The 17091-nt window shown below is 57.8% G+C and overlaps 1 protein-coding gene across 2 annotated transcripts in view; it reads right to left on the bottom strand.

Annotated features, from left to right (window-relative positions):
- UBE2O (ubiquitin conjugating enzyme E2 O) overlaps positions 1-15123 on the bottom strand; it is a 53568-nt gene extending 38445 nt beyond the window's left edge. For both annotated transcript variants that reach the window (XM_062216352.1, XM_062216353.1), the window contains exon 1: positions 14728-15123. In XM_062216352.1, coding sequence (XP_062072336.1) covers positions 14728-15111 — 384 coding nt within the window. In that variant the 5' untranslated portion in view covers positions 15112-15123. The remainder of the gene's footprint in view (positions 1-14727) is intronic.
- Between the last annotated feature and the right edge of the window lie 1968 nt (positions 15124-17091).

Below are 17091 nucleotides of genomic sequence, written 5' to 3'. Positions count from 1 at the left end.
GATCTTATTTATTTATTTGAGAAACAGAGTTACAGACAGAGAGAAAGAGATCTTCGATATACTGGTTCACTGGATTAACCTACTGTGCAACCATGGCCCCAAATAAATCTCAAAAAAAAAAAAAAAAAAAGATTCTGCCTTTTCTAGTCCTGGTCTACATATCCACTCCACCCCTGAGCCCCCACCTGCCTCTCCTGGCTCACTGAATGTCCTCTGGCCCAGCCCCTACCCAGGCGCTGCATCCCCTGAGCAAAGGGCACAAACAGACCGGTCTGTCCTGCAAAGCCCAGGGAGACCACAGATGGCAGGGCAGGGCAGAGTCAGGTGAGGGCCCAGTCTTCAGCTGGGGTCCCGCATGCATCAGCACACACTGCCATCCCCATGCAGGGAGAGCAGCACCCCATGATGGACACAGCAACTGGCACCACTCTCTGGGACGACAGGTAAAAGGCACCCAAAGTCAAGACAAAGCCAACAGGGCGGGTGTTCAGGCACAGCAGGTGAAGTCACCACTTGACATATGGGTATCCCATATCAGAGTGCCGGTTTAAGCCCCATCTACTCTTCTTCCAATCCAGCTTCCTACAAATGCACCCTGGGAGGTAGCAGGTAATGGCTAAGCACTTGGCTCCCTGCCAACCATGTGGGAACCTGGATAAAGTTCCTGGCTGCTGGTTTCAGAAATAGGACCTAAGTAGAGAGCTAATCCCAATAAAAGTGTATAGTTAGGGGCTGATGCTGTTGCATAGTGGGTAAAGCGACCGCCTGTAGTGCCGGCATCCCATATGGGTAAATCAGCCGCTCCACTTCCGGTCCAGCTCTCTGCTATGGCCTGGGAAAGCGGTAGAAGATGGCCCGAGTCCTTGGGCCTCTGCATCTGTGTGGGAGACTGGGAAGAAGCTCCTGGCTCCTGGTTTCGGATCGGATCGGCTCAGCTCCAGCCGTTGCGGCCATCTGGGGCGTGAACCAGCAGATGATAGACCTCTCTCTCTCTCTCTCCCTCCCTCCCTCTCAAATACATAAATAAATTTTTTTAAAAAAAAAGGTGTCTAGTTAATAGTGTGGGACCAGTGTTAATTTCTTATAAATATACCATAGCATACAAGATGTTAACATTAGGGAAAGCTGGGTGACTTCTGTGTGATCTTTACAACTCTTCTACAAACCTAAAAAGAGGTCAGGTCTATTTCAAGAACCCAGTGAGGGCCGGCGCCGCAGCTCACTAGGCTAATCCTCCGCCTTGCAGCGCCGGCACACACCGGGTTCTAGTCCCGGTCGGGGCACCGATCCTGTCCCGGTTGCCCCTCTTCCAGGCCAGCTCTCTGCTGTGGCCAGGGAGTGCAGTGGAGGATGGCCCAAGTCTTTGGGCCCTGCACCCCATGGGAGACCAGGAGACGCACCTGGCTCCTGCCATCGGATTGGCGCAGCGCGCCTACCGCGGCGGCCATTGGAGGGTGAACCAACGGTAAAAGGAAGACCTTTCTCTCTCTCTCTCTCACTGTCCACTCTGCCTGTCAAAAAAAAAAAGAACCCAGTGAGGGCAGGCGTGTGGCAGAGGTGGAGCTGCCACCTGGGACACCTGCACACGCTCGAGTGCCTGGGCTGCTTCCGACCCAGCTGTCCAATGCTGGAAGCTCTCTCTGTCGCACCACCTTTCAAATAAAATGAAAACAAACATTTGAAAAGTTATTTGAAAGGCAGAGTGAGCCAGCCTGAAGCCAAGGGCCTGGAACTCCATCTGGGTCTTCCACATGGCTGGTAGGGACCCAAGGACTTAAGCTATCATCTGCTGCCTCCCAGGGCGTGCACGAACAGCAAGGTGGACTGGAAGCAGAAAACCAGCACGGGGCACTCGATCAGTATTCTGATGTGGACTGCGGGCACCCACACAGCGGCTAAACCCGCTGCACCACAACGCCCACCCAGGTTTCTGACTGTTACTACACTAAAATATCTGATGCAGGCTATTTTACAAAGAAAACAGGTTTATACTGGCCCACGGTCACGGAAGTACAAGGTCCAATCAGCATGGCGTAGGTTCCGGCAGGGGCTTCCCCTGGCCACGCCACATCAAGGTTGGGGTGCAGGTGTTCCCATGTCTGTATGATGTTTCTCCTCCTCCACTGGGATCCAGGCCTGGGGCCCCACCCTAAATGACCTGCCCTGAGCTAATCACTTTCCAGAGCCCCGCCTCTCAACTCCAAAGCTGGATTAAGTTTCTGCCCTCTTAATACCATTAACACAGGACCTTGGAGACTAACTCCCACATGGGTTTGGGGGCCGGGGACCAATATTCCTGCCATAGCACCCTTAGCCCCTCTGTTCACACGGCTACCGGCAGCAGGACTGTGTACACGAGACGCCGGCGTCCCGGCCACACCTCCGGTTCTCATCCCCCTACGCAGGTGAATGTCTCCATTGAACTCCTGTCACTTCGCTAAGAGCAACGTAAAATGTAACGGCCTGGGGAGTTAGTGTTTGACAGGTGCACAGCTTCCATCTGGGGATGAGGGAACGGTTCTGGATGGTGGTGATGGCTGCCAAATGTGCCGAGCACCACTGCGCTGTTCACGTAGAAATGGCTGAAATGGTCAGTTTTGCTATGTGTCCACCACAGCAGACAGACACTTGAATGGCTCATTCCCTCCTGACGATGGAAAAGCCCCAGCACAGCACTGCGCACTGCTCCTGCCCTGCCTCCTCCACAGGCACCCAGGCTCTGCCGTGTGCCAGCCCCACCTAAAGGCCCTCAAGCCTTTGTGCCCCTTTTCCTCTCTCCCCACCACTCTAACCAAAGCTTTACTGCTGTCCTTTTAGAGCCAAGAGTCCTCATTTTACCGGGGGTTCAGTCCTAAGGTCAAACTCAACATCATCAAAATCATCCTTGAAAAATCCAACACAGGTGATTTTCCCCCTTGTGCTGGAATGCATCGCTGGAGGTGTGGGCTCACAGGGAGGAGCCATCCTGTTTAGAAGTCAGCACTTCAGGACCAGCAGCAGCACTGTGTGGAGCAGCTGCTCACCATGCCAGCAGCCCACAGCGCCAGCTCAAGTCCCCGCTGTCCCACTTCTGATACAGCTCGACGCTAACACGCCTGAGAAGGCAGTGAAGACGGCCCGAGTGCTTGAGTCCCTGCACCGGCAAGGCAGGACAAGGTGGAGTTCCTGGCTCTTGGCTTTGGCCTGGCTCAGTCCTAGTGGATGCAGCCATCTGGGGAGTGAACCAGCAGGTGGAAGATCTCAATCTCAATCTCCCTCTCTCAAACTCTGCCTTTCAAACAAATAACCCTGAAAAAAATCAGTTGTAGTTCCACACCTCATGCTGTGCATGGACACGTGACCAGACATGTGACCAGCTCACGTGCACCATCCACGCCTCCCCGCCTGGGGACTGCCATCAGACCGTCCTCTGCACACTCTGGAGGGAGCCTCGCTCTACAAACCCACAAATCCCAACTCCCAGCCCCGTCATCCTGCACACCACGCAGCAGGCTGATGCCACATCTTTCCAGGGCAGCTGATCACAAGGCTCTGGGGGCACTGCAGGGGCTAAACCCCTTCCCTCCCCTCTCTGTGTGACCCAGCACAGCCTCAGACCTCCCTGCATCTGTAAACCACCACCACCAAATTCACAGGTTCTACGGTGAGGCTTAAACCTGCACACACACAGTGCTCCCCGAGGTGCCTGGAACACAGCAGGTGCACAACACCTGCGCGCCATGACCATCAGTGGCCGTCAGACCCAACCCTGCTGACCGGCACCTGCTCCTGTCTTCTCCTCTCCCACCTCTAGCTCAGCAGTTCTCAAAACTTGGCCCAGAGATCCTGGAGAGAGGCCCATTCAGGAGTCCCACACCCACAGCGGCACCAGAATGCTCTTGCCTTCCCCACTCTCACCCGCTCAAGTCTACAGTGGGATTTCCTGGAGCCTGCAGGACGTGTGCTGACGCCGTTGCTCTGACGGCGAACACGTGCCTGCGCGCTCTCGGGTTTTAAAATCGTTTCAGTTCCCTATGTGGCAAATGTTCACAGGGGAGACCCGTGCATGGAAAAGCTCACCGGGGTCCCCAGCAGTTTTTCAGCTGAAGGAGCTGGAACGCACTGTGCCTGCCCCACCCTCCCGTGCCAGCTTATCCTCGTCAGGCCGCCTCCACGAGGCTCTCCCTGCACTGCCCGCCGCTGTCCCTCAGAACTCCTGCAACCTTCACCAGGAGGCCCTTGCCACGCTCCCGGCGGTAACTCATTCGCTCGTGAACCAAAGCGCCTACTCTGGGCCCGTGGCTGCTCCAGAAGTGGAGGGTGAAGCAGCGAACAAGGTGCCCTGAGCTTCGCTCACTTCCTGGCTGGGAAGAGCAGACAGGACAGGAAGTGATTCCATCTCAGAAACCACAAGGCGCAGTGAAGAAACCCCGCGGAGCGAGGGGCTAGGCCGCAGCCCCTGCCGCCCCAAGTCGCTCCAGGCGCACGGCTGTCCACGAGGGCAGCCGCTGGGTCAGGAGGTGCTCTGTCCCCTCCACCACTTTCCTACCGACTACCTGCAGACACGGTGTTCTCAATGCACCGGGTCAAGCCGATGCACGCACGTCGGCCGTTCCCGTCTATTCCAGATGTGGCTCACGTTTCTCCCTGTCGGCCCAGACTCTTCTAGAGCCTCTGGGCCACCTCCAGCTCGCTGCCTGGTTTTTAAAATACAAGTTCATTGGAACACAGCCATGTTTTCACACTGCAACGGCAAAGCTGAGCAGCTATAAAAGGGTCAGTGTAGCCTGTGAACCCTAAAACACTTAGCACCTGGATCCCTCCAGAAAGCCTGCAGCCCCCGATCTAGAGAAGGGCCTGCCCAGGAGCCCCTGCTCCCCACAGCTCCTGGCCCGGTGCGGGGGCTGCCATGCAGCCAGCGAGAAGAATCTGCTTTGACAGCACAAACAGGCCTCAGGAAAGTTACAGGCACTCGCTGGGTTTGTCTCTCCCTCTCTAAGTGGGGCACGGGGAGTGGGTATTTGGTTTACCAGTTAAGATACTGGTTGGCCAGGCCGGCACTGTGGCATAGTGGGTAAAGCTGCCATCTGCAGTGCAGGCATCCCACATGGGTCTGGTTCTAGTCCCGGCTGCTCCACTTCTGATCCCGCTCTCTGCTATGGCCTGGGAAAGCACTGGAGGGTGGCCCAAGTCCTTAGGCCCCTGCACATGCGTGGGAGACCCGGAAGAAACTCCAGGCTCCTGGCTTCAGATCGGCCCAGTTCTGGCCATTATAGCCATTTGGGGAGTGAACCACAGATGCCTCTGCCTCTCTCTAACTCTGCCTTTCAAATAAGTACATAAATAAATAATAATAATAATAAATAAAAGATACTGGCTGAGGGGCCTGCATTGTGGCCCAGCAGGTCAAGCTGCCACCTGTGATGCTGGCATCCCATACGTACACAAGTTCAAGTCCTGGTAGCTCTATGGATCCAGCTCCCAGCTGGTGTACCTGGGAAAGCAACAGAGGGTGACCCAAGTACTTGGATGGAGTTCTAAGCTCCTAGCTTTGGCCTGGCCCAGCCCCAGACATCATGGCCATTTGAGGAGTGAACCAGTAGATGGAGGATCTCTGTCTCTTCTTTGTCTCTGTTACTCTACCTTCCAAACAAAAAAAGATACTAGTTGAGACAACCAGAGTGCCTGGGTTCAAGTCCTGCTTCCAACTCCTGACTCCATCTTCCTGCTAATCCAGACCCTGGGAGGCAGTGGTGATGCTCAAGTGTCGGGGTCAAGTGCCCCCTACGTGGGAAACCTGGACTGAGCTCCTGGATCCTGGCTCCAGCCCCAGTCATTGCAAACACGTGGTCAGTGTACCAGGGGTCAGGAGCCGTTTCTTGCCTCTTTCTCTGTGTCTTGCTGCCTTTTTTTTTTTTTAAGATTTATTTGAAAGGCAGAGCGACAGGGGCTGGCATTGTGGCACAGCAGGTAAAGCCACCGCCTGTGAGGTCAGCATCCCTAATGGGCACTGGTTCCTGTCCTGGGGGTGTCACTTCTGATCCAGCTCTCTGCTAATAATGGCTTAGGAAAAGCAGCAGCAAATGGCCCAAGTGCTTGGGCTCCTGCCACCCACATGGGAGACTTGGATGAAGCTCCTGGCTCCTGGCTTCAGCCTGGCTCTGCTCTGGCCATTGCAGCCACTTGGGAATGAACCAGTGGATGGAAGACCCCTCTCTGTGTGCCCCTCTCTCTGCAACTCATTCAAATAAATCAATCTTAAAAAAAAAAAAAAAGGCAACTGAACCTCCTGACATTGGTAGGGTTTTTTTTTTTTTTTAATTATTATTTGAAAGGCAGAGTGACAGAAAGGGAAAGAAAGAGTTTCCGCTGGTTCACGCCCTAAACGGCCACAACCAGGAGCCTGCAACTCCATCCTGGTCTCCCACATGGGTGCAGGGGCCCAAACATTTGGGTGATCCTCTGCTGCCTTCCCAGGTGCGTCAGCAGGAAGCTGGATGGAAGTGGAGCAGCAGGGACTCGAACCAGCGCTCTGATATGGGACCCGGGCATCACAAGTGGTGGCTTAGCCTGCTGGGCCACAACACCGGCCCCTCAACAGGGTTTTCAGAGGACCTGAAGGGCCGTCCAGACCAGGCTGCACTGCCGGGAGCCCCGGGAGACAGCACGCGGGCTGGCCTTGGGGAAACGCTGCTATTTATGTTCTCATTCCCTTAACCAACAAACAGGGCGTGGCCTATGCATTTTTAATAGATGGTTTCTGATGCCTTCAAACCAACAGGCCTGGCACAACCCCTGCCACTCCAGGCTGCGCTTGTCACTCTCACAGGGCCCCAGTCGCAATGCAGGCAGAGCACGAAGGCCTGCTGGGCCACAGGCTCACCGCCAGCACAGCAGCTTCAGGCTAAACCCCATTCGTGCTCTTGGTGAGTTCTGGGTGCTGACCCCACTCAGGAAACTCACGTGTGGGAGCCTGCACCCGCCAGGTGCCCTCGGGTGACTACAGCCGCTCCTCAGAGGACAGACAGGACCACGCCCCCTTGACGAGCTGGGAAACCGGTGCTGGGGAAGAGAGGGTGCTCCCACCAGGGCCTGAAGTCACCGACGGCACTAGAACGTGGCAGTTTCTGAATGTTACATGGGTGCTTCTTCACTCTGCTCAGAGCCACGGTGCCAAGGCTGGGAGGGAGAGCCGGAGCGGCCACAAGCCGGGAGACTTGTCACTGCTTCATAGGGTACAGCCTCGTCCTCCACCCAGCCCGGGCCGCCAATTCTGACACTCCTGAGGCTTCTGCCGCCTTCCAACCGCAGGGTGCCAGCTCTATCCTGGCCCACGGTGTGGGTGCCCCACCTGGGCGCCCTCTGAAGGAAGCTGCCCATGTAAACTACAGTACGGGGTACGTTGATGAGTCTGCGCCTCTTAGTATTAGAGTGTCCGTGTCTGCCACCCAGAATAATTTTTCAGCTCTCAAAGGACCCAGCTTGGGCAATAAATTCTATGGCCCGGTCACCTAGCATGAGCGCTGGAGGGGGGTTGGGGTTGGGGTTGAGCTGGCCAGCAAGGGGCCCACACAGCTCCAGCACAAGCCAGAGGCATCTGGAAGGCAACGGAGGCCTTCACAGGTGAGTGAGGGGGGAACGCTGTCAGTCGCTCAAGTGGTCCCCGAGGTCTCCATCAGGCGCAGCACACACTTGGGAGTGGCTTTGTTTCTCCAGAGGCTTCCAGGACAGCAGGGGCGAGCTGAGGCCAGGCAGGCAGACTGGCTGGCCGCAGACCGATGAGGTAGAGACAGAGCGGGAACTGCAGGAGAGGGGCCTTGAACGACAACCTCAGGCTGGACGCGAGGCTGGGCCGACACAGCCCAAGGTGAGGGAGGCCAGAGGCGGCGAGAACAGTCCAGGCAGGGAGCAGGCCAGGGCTGCAGAAGGGAAATTCAAGCAGAGGCTGCGAGAGGCACTGCTTCTAGCGAAGAACTGAGGACCAGTTAGAACGGAGGCCAAAGGCAGTCGAATGCTCCAGTTTTAAAGATGTGAGCTGGAGTCTGGCACTGTGGCACGACGGGCTAAGCCACTGCTTGCGTTGCCAGCAGCCATGTGAGTGCCAGATTGAGCTCCAGATGCTCCCCTTCTGATCCAGCTCCCTGCTAACGTGCCTGGGAAAGCAGCAGAGGATGGCCCAACTGCTTGGGCCCCTGCCACCCACTTGGGAGACCTGGGCGGAGCTCCTGGCTCCTGGCTTCAGCGTGGCCCAGGCCCAGATGTTGCAGCCATCTGGGGAGTGACCCAGCAGAAGGCAGACACCTCCCCCACGCACCACTGCCGCTGCCTTTCAAATAAATAAATAAACCTTTTGAAAACAAGAAGCAAGCTACAGCACGAGGTGCGGCGTCGCCACGCCTACTCCTGGCTCACCAAGGGCTTGGGGAAACATTTTCACACACGCACAGATAAGGCCCGCGTGCAGAATGTTAACAGCTGCTGACTCACCACGGCCGGCCATCAGCGATCGCTGGCCGTCTCTCAGGGCTTCTGTACGTCGGGACATATTAAAAAGTTGGGGGGTGGGGAGGGTAGTCACAGTCGCAAGATTTTACACCGTGAAGTCTGAGGTTGTGGGTGGCCCCTGGGAATGTGATGCGGACCCGGGAGCTACCTCACTGCGCTAAAAAAAAAAAAAAAAAAAAAAAAAAGTGAGTGGGGAGAGGTGAGCACAGGACAGGAGAGCTCAGGTCTGCAAAAGTCTCACACCTAGGGGTCAACGGGAGAAGAGAAAAGGAGGAGAATTCGGTATAGTCTGGTACAACGGACTCCAGCAAAGGTCACCCCGCGAAGTAAGACTGGGAGGTCAAAAAAAGGTCAGCAGATGCAGTGACCAGGAATTCCCTAGTCACCTGTGACCTTCAAGGGAGCCACCACGTCGCGTGTGAGAGGCCAGACAGCAAAAGGCTAAAGGGACGCACGGATAGCGCGGATCGGGAGGAAGCTCAGGCAGTCGGCACCCGCAGCAGCAGGGGGTGCTGGGCCCCTCGCCAAGAAAGATGCTCCCTTCTCTGCCTTGAAGACGATGTCCTCCACCTCAGGGGCCTCACACTCCCCTAAGCAACTCAACAGCAGGAGACAGCGACTGGGGCGCTCCTGGTGCTCGTCACCTGCTTGTCCAGGGACCGGCAGGGAAGCCCAGCAGCAGCGCCCACACACGGTGGGGGCGGGGAGGGAAGCAGGGAGGAAGACTAGCCCCACTTGCGGGATGCAAATGAAGGCTGCTTTGCGCCAGGGCTAGCCGGGCTCGCAGGCGTCTCCACAGGGCCAGCCGGGCTCTGCATCGCTGTCGGCAGGACCGACTGCTTCTTTTTGCAAGCATGACTCAGTGTCTTTTTTTTTTTTTTTTTAAGCTTTAAATTGTCATAGTCAGACTGTTTCCCAAATATAGCTCCGTTATCAATCTAAACCAAAAGTGACCTAGCACGTATCACACCCTTTGACCTAGCTGCAGAATATTAAACGCTTCTTCAGTCTCTCAAAATATACAAACTGAAATTCCCCCAAATCAGATTTAACCCAAAAAGGACATTCATTTTAGTAATTACTGTTAGCAGACTACTTCTGAATGGAGGCCCACCGGCCTGCAGTGCTTAAATAACAAAATGTACTTTTCACAATCCTGCTCCAGACGAACACTGCATTTGTGCGGGGGCGGCGGCGGGGGGGGGGACCCCTCTGGGTGACCTGGACACAGGCGACCCCAAGATTCACCCAACACAGCCTGGGTCGAGGGATGTGAGGTCCTCGGCTGCAGAATGCCGCACACAGCAACACAAGGGCAAACCACCTTGGAGCAGACAAACCCAGGGGTGAGCCATTAGCGTGATCAATGTATTCTGAGCTACAAGAAGTTCCAGTCAGCACTTGGCTGTTCCCTGTCTGTGACCACACACAGGTGCCTCCTAACAGGCCCTGGGGCTGGCCCACCACTGAGCAGCCAAGTGGAGCCCCAGGAAGGAGCCATGGCTGGAACACCAGGGTGCCCGTAAGCCAAAGAGGCGACAGCACCCTGCAACCTGGAAAGCACTTTCCAAACGCTCCCGCGTGCTACGGCCCCCGGTTATCCAGCTCCAATCAGCACCCTCCAGGTACTGAGCAGAGAGATTCTGAGGGCTTCTACCAACTACAAAGGGGAGCACAGAGCGAGCCCTCCCGGCGAAAAGCCACAGCGGGGCCCCTGGGCAGCTGGCATGATCATGTGCCCAGCACTGCTGTGGTGTCAGCCCTGAACAGGTTCCATTGGATTCCATGAGTCTCAACAGTGGGTCAAATCCTCTCAATACAACAGGAAAATGAACAGGGGTAACAGTGCAGCGGGGGTGGGGAAGGCCATAAAGACCCTTCATCTTAGCCCCTCATCTGGCCTAGGCAGGAGTCAAAAGAATCCACCCGGTCCCCGACAAGACCACAGGGGCGCTCTTGCTGGGGACCTGGGTCTGAGGCGGGACCGGGGCTCTCTCCCGGGAACCTGCCGAACCTCTCTCGTGACTCAGCCCGGCAGCATGACAGCAGCGAGGGGACAGGAGGTCAAGCTGGAGTTCCAAACACTGACCACCTCTAAGACAACCCAGGAACCCAGTTATGCAGCGCCGCTGGGCCCTGGGCTTGCTCCAGGAGGCGGGGGTGGGCGGTAAAACCAGCGCTGAGATGCCTCACGTGACAGAGGCCGCTGGCATCCCACCCCAAGCATCGGGGGCTCCCCAGAGACGTGTCGTAACAGCCACTCTGAGAATGGCAGAGCGTGGGGAAGGAAGGTGTCCAAGGCCAGAGACACAGCACAAGTAGGAAGGCAGCATCCCACCCACCCAACGTCCTGCAGCTCCCTCCCTCCCCACCTGCAGCCACCTCCTACCCTAGAGAGCCCTCCAACCGTAGGGTACCCAGCCAGGTATAGGAGTGGTCTGAATCCTGAACTTAAGCATCCTCAGGTGAGAAAAACCCTCATTGACTTGAGTCTGCACCCAGGTTCCTCCACTCACCAGCACTGTGACGCTGGGCAAGGACTTCCCCTCCCTGCTCCTGAACTTCCTCCTCCGAGCCAAGGGCCAACAGCTCCTAACTGTGTGACGACTGTGTGAGGCCGGCACACGGTGAGCCCACAGGTAGCAGTAAACAGCACCTGCTTTGCTTAGTATCTCAAACGACAAGGGTGATGGGCCACCACGCTTTTATGCATAAGCTCACTACCTGCCCCTTGGGGATTTCAAGACAGCTTCCAGACACTTGTCCCAACCCCTGGAGGCTGGGGTGTGGCTTCTGATGTTCTCTGCTGGATTCCCCATTAAGACTCAGAAGGAAACTCAGGAGTAAGCCGGGCTGAATACAGCCGGGGACCCACCTGGTCACCAGCGAGAACACGACCACCGAGGAGTTCCCAGGCCTCAAGGACAAGCTCCCCGACCACCTCTGCCTCCCCAAGTCCACACCGCCCTGTGATCACAGACGTGACCTCCTGAAGGGACAGGGCCGGCTCAGTGCACAGGCGTCAGAATGGTGTCCCAAGCTACGCTCCTGGTTAGTCCACCTGTGTGCGCTCAGTTCAGGGCTAGAAAGACGGCCTTGTCTTACACCGCAGAGAGAGAGAATGAGGCAGTGACTTGGCCAAGGTCGTGCAGAGTTAGGTGCCAGCCAAGGAGGGCACCCACGCGTCTGACTTCCAACCGCAGGACAAAACAAAACACACCCTCGTCTGGTCAAAGTGCCCCTGAGCCAGGCAGCATCTGGACAGAGACGCTGTCCGGCGCTGAGGCCCAGGAGTTAGAAGTGGAAAAACCGAGGGGCAGAAAGTAAAATTTCAGAGCTGCCGGACTCTCCAGGCGCTGGGATCCCGTCTGAATAGAATGCACTTGGCCCTGCATCTCAGTTCACCTTACGTAACTTCTTCCTATTACATCACTAGGAACAACTGCTTTTAATGGGCCCGGCACCTGGACAAGTGAGTCGAACTTCACGTGCGGTGATGCTACACCTTAATAGCTTTCCCCGTGGAAACGCTGGCCTAAGTAGGAGCCAAAAATAAACTAAAAAGCCAATTCCTGAGGGACCTTCTTATTCTTAGGCAGCCTCATAAAAGCAGGGTGATCACACACCGCCTCAGTTTGGAGGCTTTGTGTCTCAAACCCGGACACCCTCAGAGCCAGGGCAACTCACAGCAAAAGACAACGCAGGGGAGCTGGGAGAACGCGCAAACACAGGCAGGACGCTTCCACAGGGAGGCTGCAGTCCTGGCTCTTCCCCATGGGGGCCATGGTCCAACCCGGGCCGGGGAGACCAGGAAGAGCCACCAGGTCCGCCGGTGTTCGGAAGGTGGGGAGGTGGCCCGCATCTGGGCTTCACTCCACAATTTTATGCAACGGGTGACGGGTGGCAGGGACGGGTAAGCCCCCTGGAGTTTCAAGGATAAATGGCCAGCCGAGCTGAAGGGACCAGCAGCTGCGGACAGGCGGGCCTGCGTCAGAGGCCCCGGTCACTCGCTCCCGTCCAGTTCCAAAGGAACTTCCTTTGGGCTGCTATCAAGCTTCATGGAAGAACTCCTTTATTTCCACTGCGCACTTGCACAGAGGTGGCGGGGTGAGGGCAGGATTGCTGCCCAGGCTCTCAGCTCTCCTTGTAACTCTGTTCCCTCCAACTCAACATGAAAACTAAAAAAAAATCCTCCACAGCCTCGGAAACATTCCCCACTAAACGGACACTATCGAAAAAGGCAAAGTTCACTCCACACTAAATGCACACTATCAAAAAAGACAAAGTTCCTCAATGCTGCCCCATGTTATTCTACTGATAACTGGGCTCTAAATCTCACCCCTGGATTACTGCTGGGGCAGGCATCAGAACCGAATCCTAGCCTTGGTCTGATGGTCTCCACAGCGGGCCATCGCCTTGAGGGAATCTGTAAGAACAGAGGAGACGAGAGGAACATCTCCCTGGTCCACAGTGCTGCAAGGAGACCTGCAGTGGACCAAGGTCGTCTGTGCCAGCCACCGGACCTATCTCCAGGCCCTCAAAAGAGCCGGGCACTGCACTCACTTCCGAGGGATCCCTACGCCCTGGGCTTTTGCTAAGTCCAGAAGCTACGGCGGCAAAGAAACCACCATCACTGGGTCGGCAAAACGGAGCTGAAGGGATTCCAGGCGAGTCACAGGAGGGCCATCTTAAAATCTATGCGAGCGGGTGCCTGCAAGTCATCCTCACTTGACTCCCAAAATAGGCATTTTAAGGCAAACTTGGTATAATTACACACGGTGAGGGAGGCGCTCCGAGCGTGGCTATAAACAAAGTTAACCACCAAAGTCAAGTTGGGCAGGAGCGGCAACCGATAAACAGCTGCCTCCTGGGTGCGGGGCAGGAGCCCTGGCGTCCCGTGAGCTGCATTCCAAGTCACAAACCTCGAGCAAGGATGGGTGGTGACCAACACGAGCTCACGGAGACACCCGTCAGCGCCTGCTGGCAAGACAGTGAGGGCGCACACGGAGCACCAGCACATGTTTTTAGAACACGCATCCCATGGCCAAAAGCAGTATTTCCCAAAGACTTCTGCACATGAACTTATACCCAGTCAGAGTCACGGCTCCTGATTTGCATTTCTGAGGGAGGCCCGGGCCTGTGTGTGGATTTGTGTCTGTGGGGGCCTGCGCATTAGCGAGAGAAAGACCCTGCTGGGATCAGCAGTCACTTCTGCCACCAGGAAAGCGCTCACAGACATGGGGCCTTGTCCCCGCCCGAGCCGTCCTCACAGAGGCCCCGTGCAGTGGGGCTCGGAGCTGCTCCCCCGTGGTCTTTGTCTCCCGGCGTGGGAGAAACGCAGATTAACTTCTCAAGTGGAGGCCTGTGAGATCAGACAGCGCGGGCCGGGTTCCTGCTTCCCACGGAGGGCAGGGGTGGAGGTGAGGACGAGAGGGTGTGAGATGGAGGTGTGTGTGTGACCACTGACAGTCACACGGGGAGGGGGCGTGGACAAGCCACCACACCAACCTGGGTGCAGGGTTTCAGGTTTAGGATGACAAGCCCCTTTGTTGTCTAAAAACTGCGACAGCCACCGGCCGCACCCCAATGCCATATGGGACTCTGATGTTTGCCTAGCAGCTCCGGAATCCAGAAGAACGCTCCCGGCTCCCCAGTCGGGGCCGCTCCCCTATCCATGGTCCTGTAATCTGTTCTCCCAAGAAGTCCCCAGCCGCCAAGGCCGCCGTCAGGACCGCCACCCCCACCCCGGTGCTATTTAACCTCCTGGAGGACTTCACGCGCTAAGCTCCCCGCAGCAGTCAGACAGCCGGGGCGGCTCCGCGAGACAAAAAGAGGCAGGGCTGCACCTGCGGAACCCAGGGCCTCCCCGGTCTCTGCCCCCGGAATGCTCGCGACCCCTCCCTCCCTGCACCGCGCGGCGCGGGCCGCCGTTCTGATGCACAATGCAGCAGGGCGCTCCTGGGGGGCCGAGCGCGCCCGACCCGGGCAGCTCTGCCCCCCACGGCAGCCGCGGCACGCCCGCGACCTGGAGGCCCAAGCCACGGCTCGGCGCGCCCGGCAGGTCCCCTCCCCCGCGAGCCGGGGAGCCCGCGGCCCGGTCCCAGGCCAGCAGCGCCGGCTTGGCGTGTCCGCCCGGAGCTGGTGCAATGACTCTGCACGGAGCCACTGCAGTGGCGGCGCCCCGGCCCAGCCGGCCCCGACCGGGCAGCCCCCTCCGCGCCCCCGCGCCCCGCCCGGCCGCACCTTGGTCTCCTTCACGTGCTGCTTGACGCCCTCCGGGTACCACTGCACGCGCACGTAGCCGCGGCGCAGCGGGCTGGCCCGGCCCTCCTCGTGGCCGGCGCCGCCCGCCTCCGAGCAGCCCGAGCTGCCGCGGCCATCCTCCTCGCCCTCGGAGTCCGAGTCCTCGCCGTGGATGAGGCGCACCAGCCCGAAGTGCACCGAGCCGCGGTAGCGGCCCGACACCAGGTCGTGAGAGAACAGCAGCCGCTGCGAGCCGGCTTCGGGGCCGGAGTCTGAGGAGGGCCCGGAGGTCGAGCCCGGCCCGGGGGCCGCGGCTGCGGCCGGGGCCGCCTCCGGGGCTGGGGCTGGGGCCTGCGCGGGCGCGGGGGCTGCGGGATCCGCCATAACTGCTCTGCGCGAGGCTCGGGCGGCGGCGGCGGCGGCGGCGGCGGCGGCGGACGAGGCGCGGGGAGGCGGGGCCAGCGAGCGCCGGGGGCGTGGCCGCGGCGCGCTGACGTGGCCCTACGTGCCTCCGTCGTCAGGGAGCCTGGATGCGGTTGCTAGGGGCCGCCGCGTCGTCGCTAGGGGACGCTGGAGATGCTCCCCCGGGGCGGGGACGCTGGATTCCGCCGGGGAGGCCCGAGGGAGCGCAGTGGAGGGAGCGGGGCGGTCGTCGAGGCCCTGGGCAGGGCCGAGGGGCGGACGGCGCGTGGTGCAGAGGCCGTGGACAACCTTCGCGAGCTCCCGGGCGGCCCGGCCTGGTGCTGGGCGGTGCGAGGCTGCCTCTGGCTCCAGGTGTCTACAGGCTCCCCGGGAAGGCAACACGAACTCGCGTGAAACAGCTTGTCCGCAAGGCTCTGATGGACACGTGAGGTGCGCTCGGAAGGTCGCGCAGCCCTGGGCCGGCGAAGGGGAGTCAGGGAGCAGTAAGAAGGCAAAGCAGACGTCCCGACCCCAGGGTTTAAAGCCATCCAGAGGCGCCCCGGCACCCCATGTGAGGGTTGAACGCCCTGGCTGCTCCACTTGCCGTCCAGCTCCCTGCTGGTGCACCTGGGAAAGCGGTGGAGGACGGCCAAGCGCTGGGGCCCTGCACCCGTGAGCCAGCAGATGGAAGATCTCAGTCTGTCTCTCCGGCTGTCACTCGTTCAAATAAGTAAATCTTTAAAAAAAATGTTGATGAGTTCAACGTTCCGCAAGGCCTAGCGTGCATAGCAAGAGATAGGATAGTGAGGTGGTTAAAAGAGTCCAGTCCAAGCAGTAGAGGATGGCCCGGGGGCTTGGGCCCCTGAACCTGCGTGGGAGACCCAGATGAAGCTCCTGGCTCCTGGCTTTGGATCCGCGCAGCTCTGGCTGTTGTCACCATTTGGGGAGTGAACCAGTGGATGGAGGATCTCTCTCTCTCTCTCTTTCTCTCTCTCTCTCGAACTCTGCCTTTCAGATAAATAAAAAAATCTTTTTTAAAAAGATTTTATTTGAAAGACAGAGGTAGAGACAGTGAGAGAGGTCTTTCCATCTGCTACTTCACTCCCCAGATGGCCACAGTGGCCGGAGCTGCACTGTTCTGAAGCCAGGAGCCAGGAGCTTCTTTGTCTCCCATGCGGGTGCAGGGGTCCAAGGACCTGGGCCATCCTCTACTGCTTTCCCAGGCCACAGCAGAGAACTGGACCAGAAGAGGAGCAGCCGGGATTAGAACCAGTGCCCATATGGGATGCCTGTGCTTCAGGCCAGAGCTTTAACCTGCTGTGCCACAGCACCTGCTCCAGATAAATAAATAAATATTTAAAAAAAAAGATTCCAGTTCCGCAGATTCTAATTTTTGACACTGCTACTTACTAATGTACATAAAGGTAGGCACAATAATTAACTTTTTCACCTTAAAAAAGTGTTCATTCACTTGAGAGGCAAAGGGGGGGTGCCCCCATCTGCAGGTTCACCCCCAAATGCCCGAAATGGCCGGGGCTGGGGGCGGGGCCTGAAGCCGGGAGCCCGGAGCTCAACCCAGGTCTCTCACGGGTGGTGGAAACCCAATCAGGGAGCTGTCACCATGGCTGCCCAGCATCCACTCTGGCAGGAAGCTGGAGTCAGGAGCTGAGCATCAAAACCGGTACCCCATGCGGGATGAGGGCATCTTAACCAGTGGGCCAAGTGGCTGCTCCTCACCTCAGCTTTGCCGCCTGTAAAATGGGCGATATGGTGTCATCGTTCACCTGAGAGGACTGGATGAAGCAGGACCGCGCCTCAGCCAAGCTTAACCATGACTGTGATGCTGCAAAGCCCGTCTAGCTCAAAACTCCAGGCCCCCAGAACTGTTAGTGCTATGGTCTGCTCCGTGTCGCCATCTCAAAATAAAAGTCATTCAACCAATGGAATGTAAGTAAGTTCCAA

This window comes from Lepus europaeus, chromosome 18 (assembly GCF_033115175.1).
Source record: "Lepus europaeus isolate LE1 chromosome 18, mLepTim1.pri, whole genome shotgun sequence".
NCBI lineage: Eukaryota > Metazoa > Chordata > Mammalia > Lagomorpha > Leporidae > Lepus > Lepus europaeus.
This window is presented reverse-complemented; position numbering and strand designations above follow the sequence as displayed.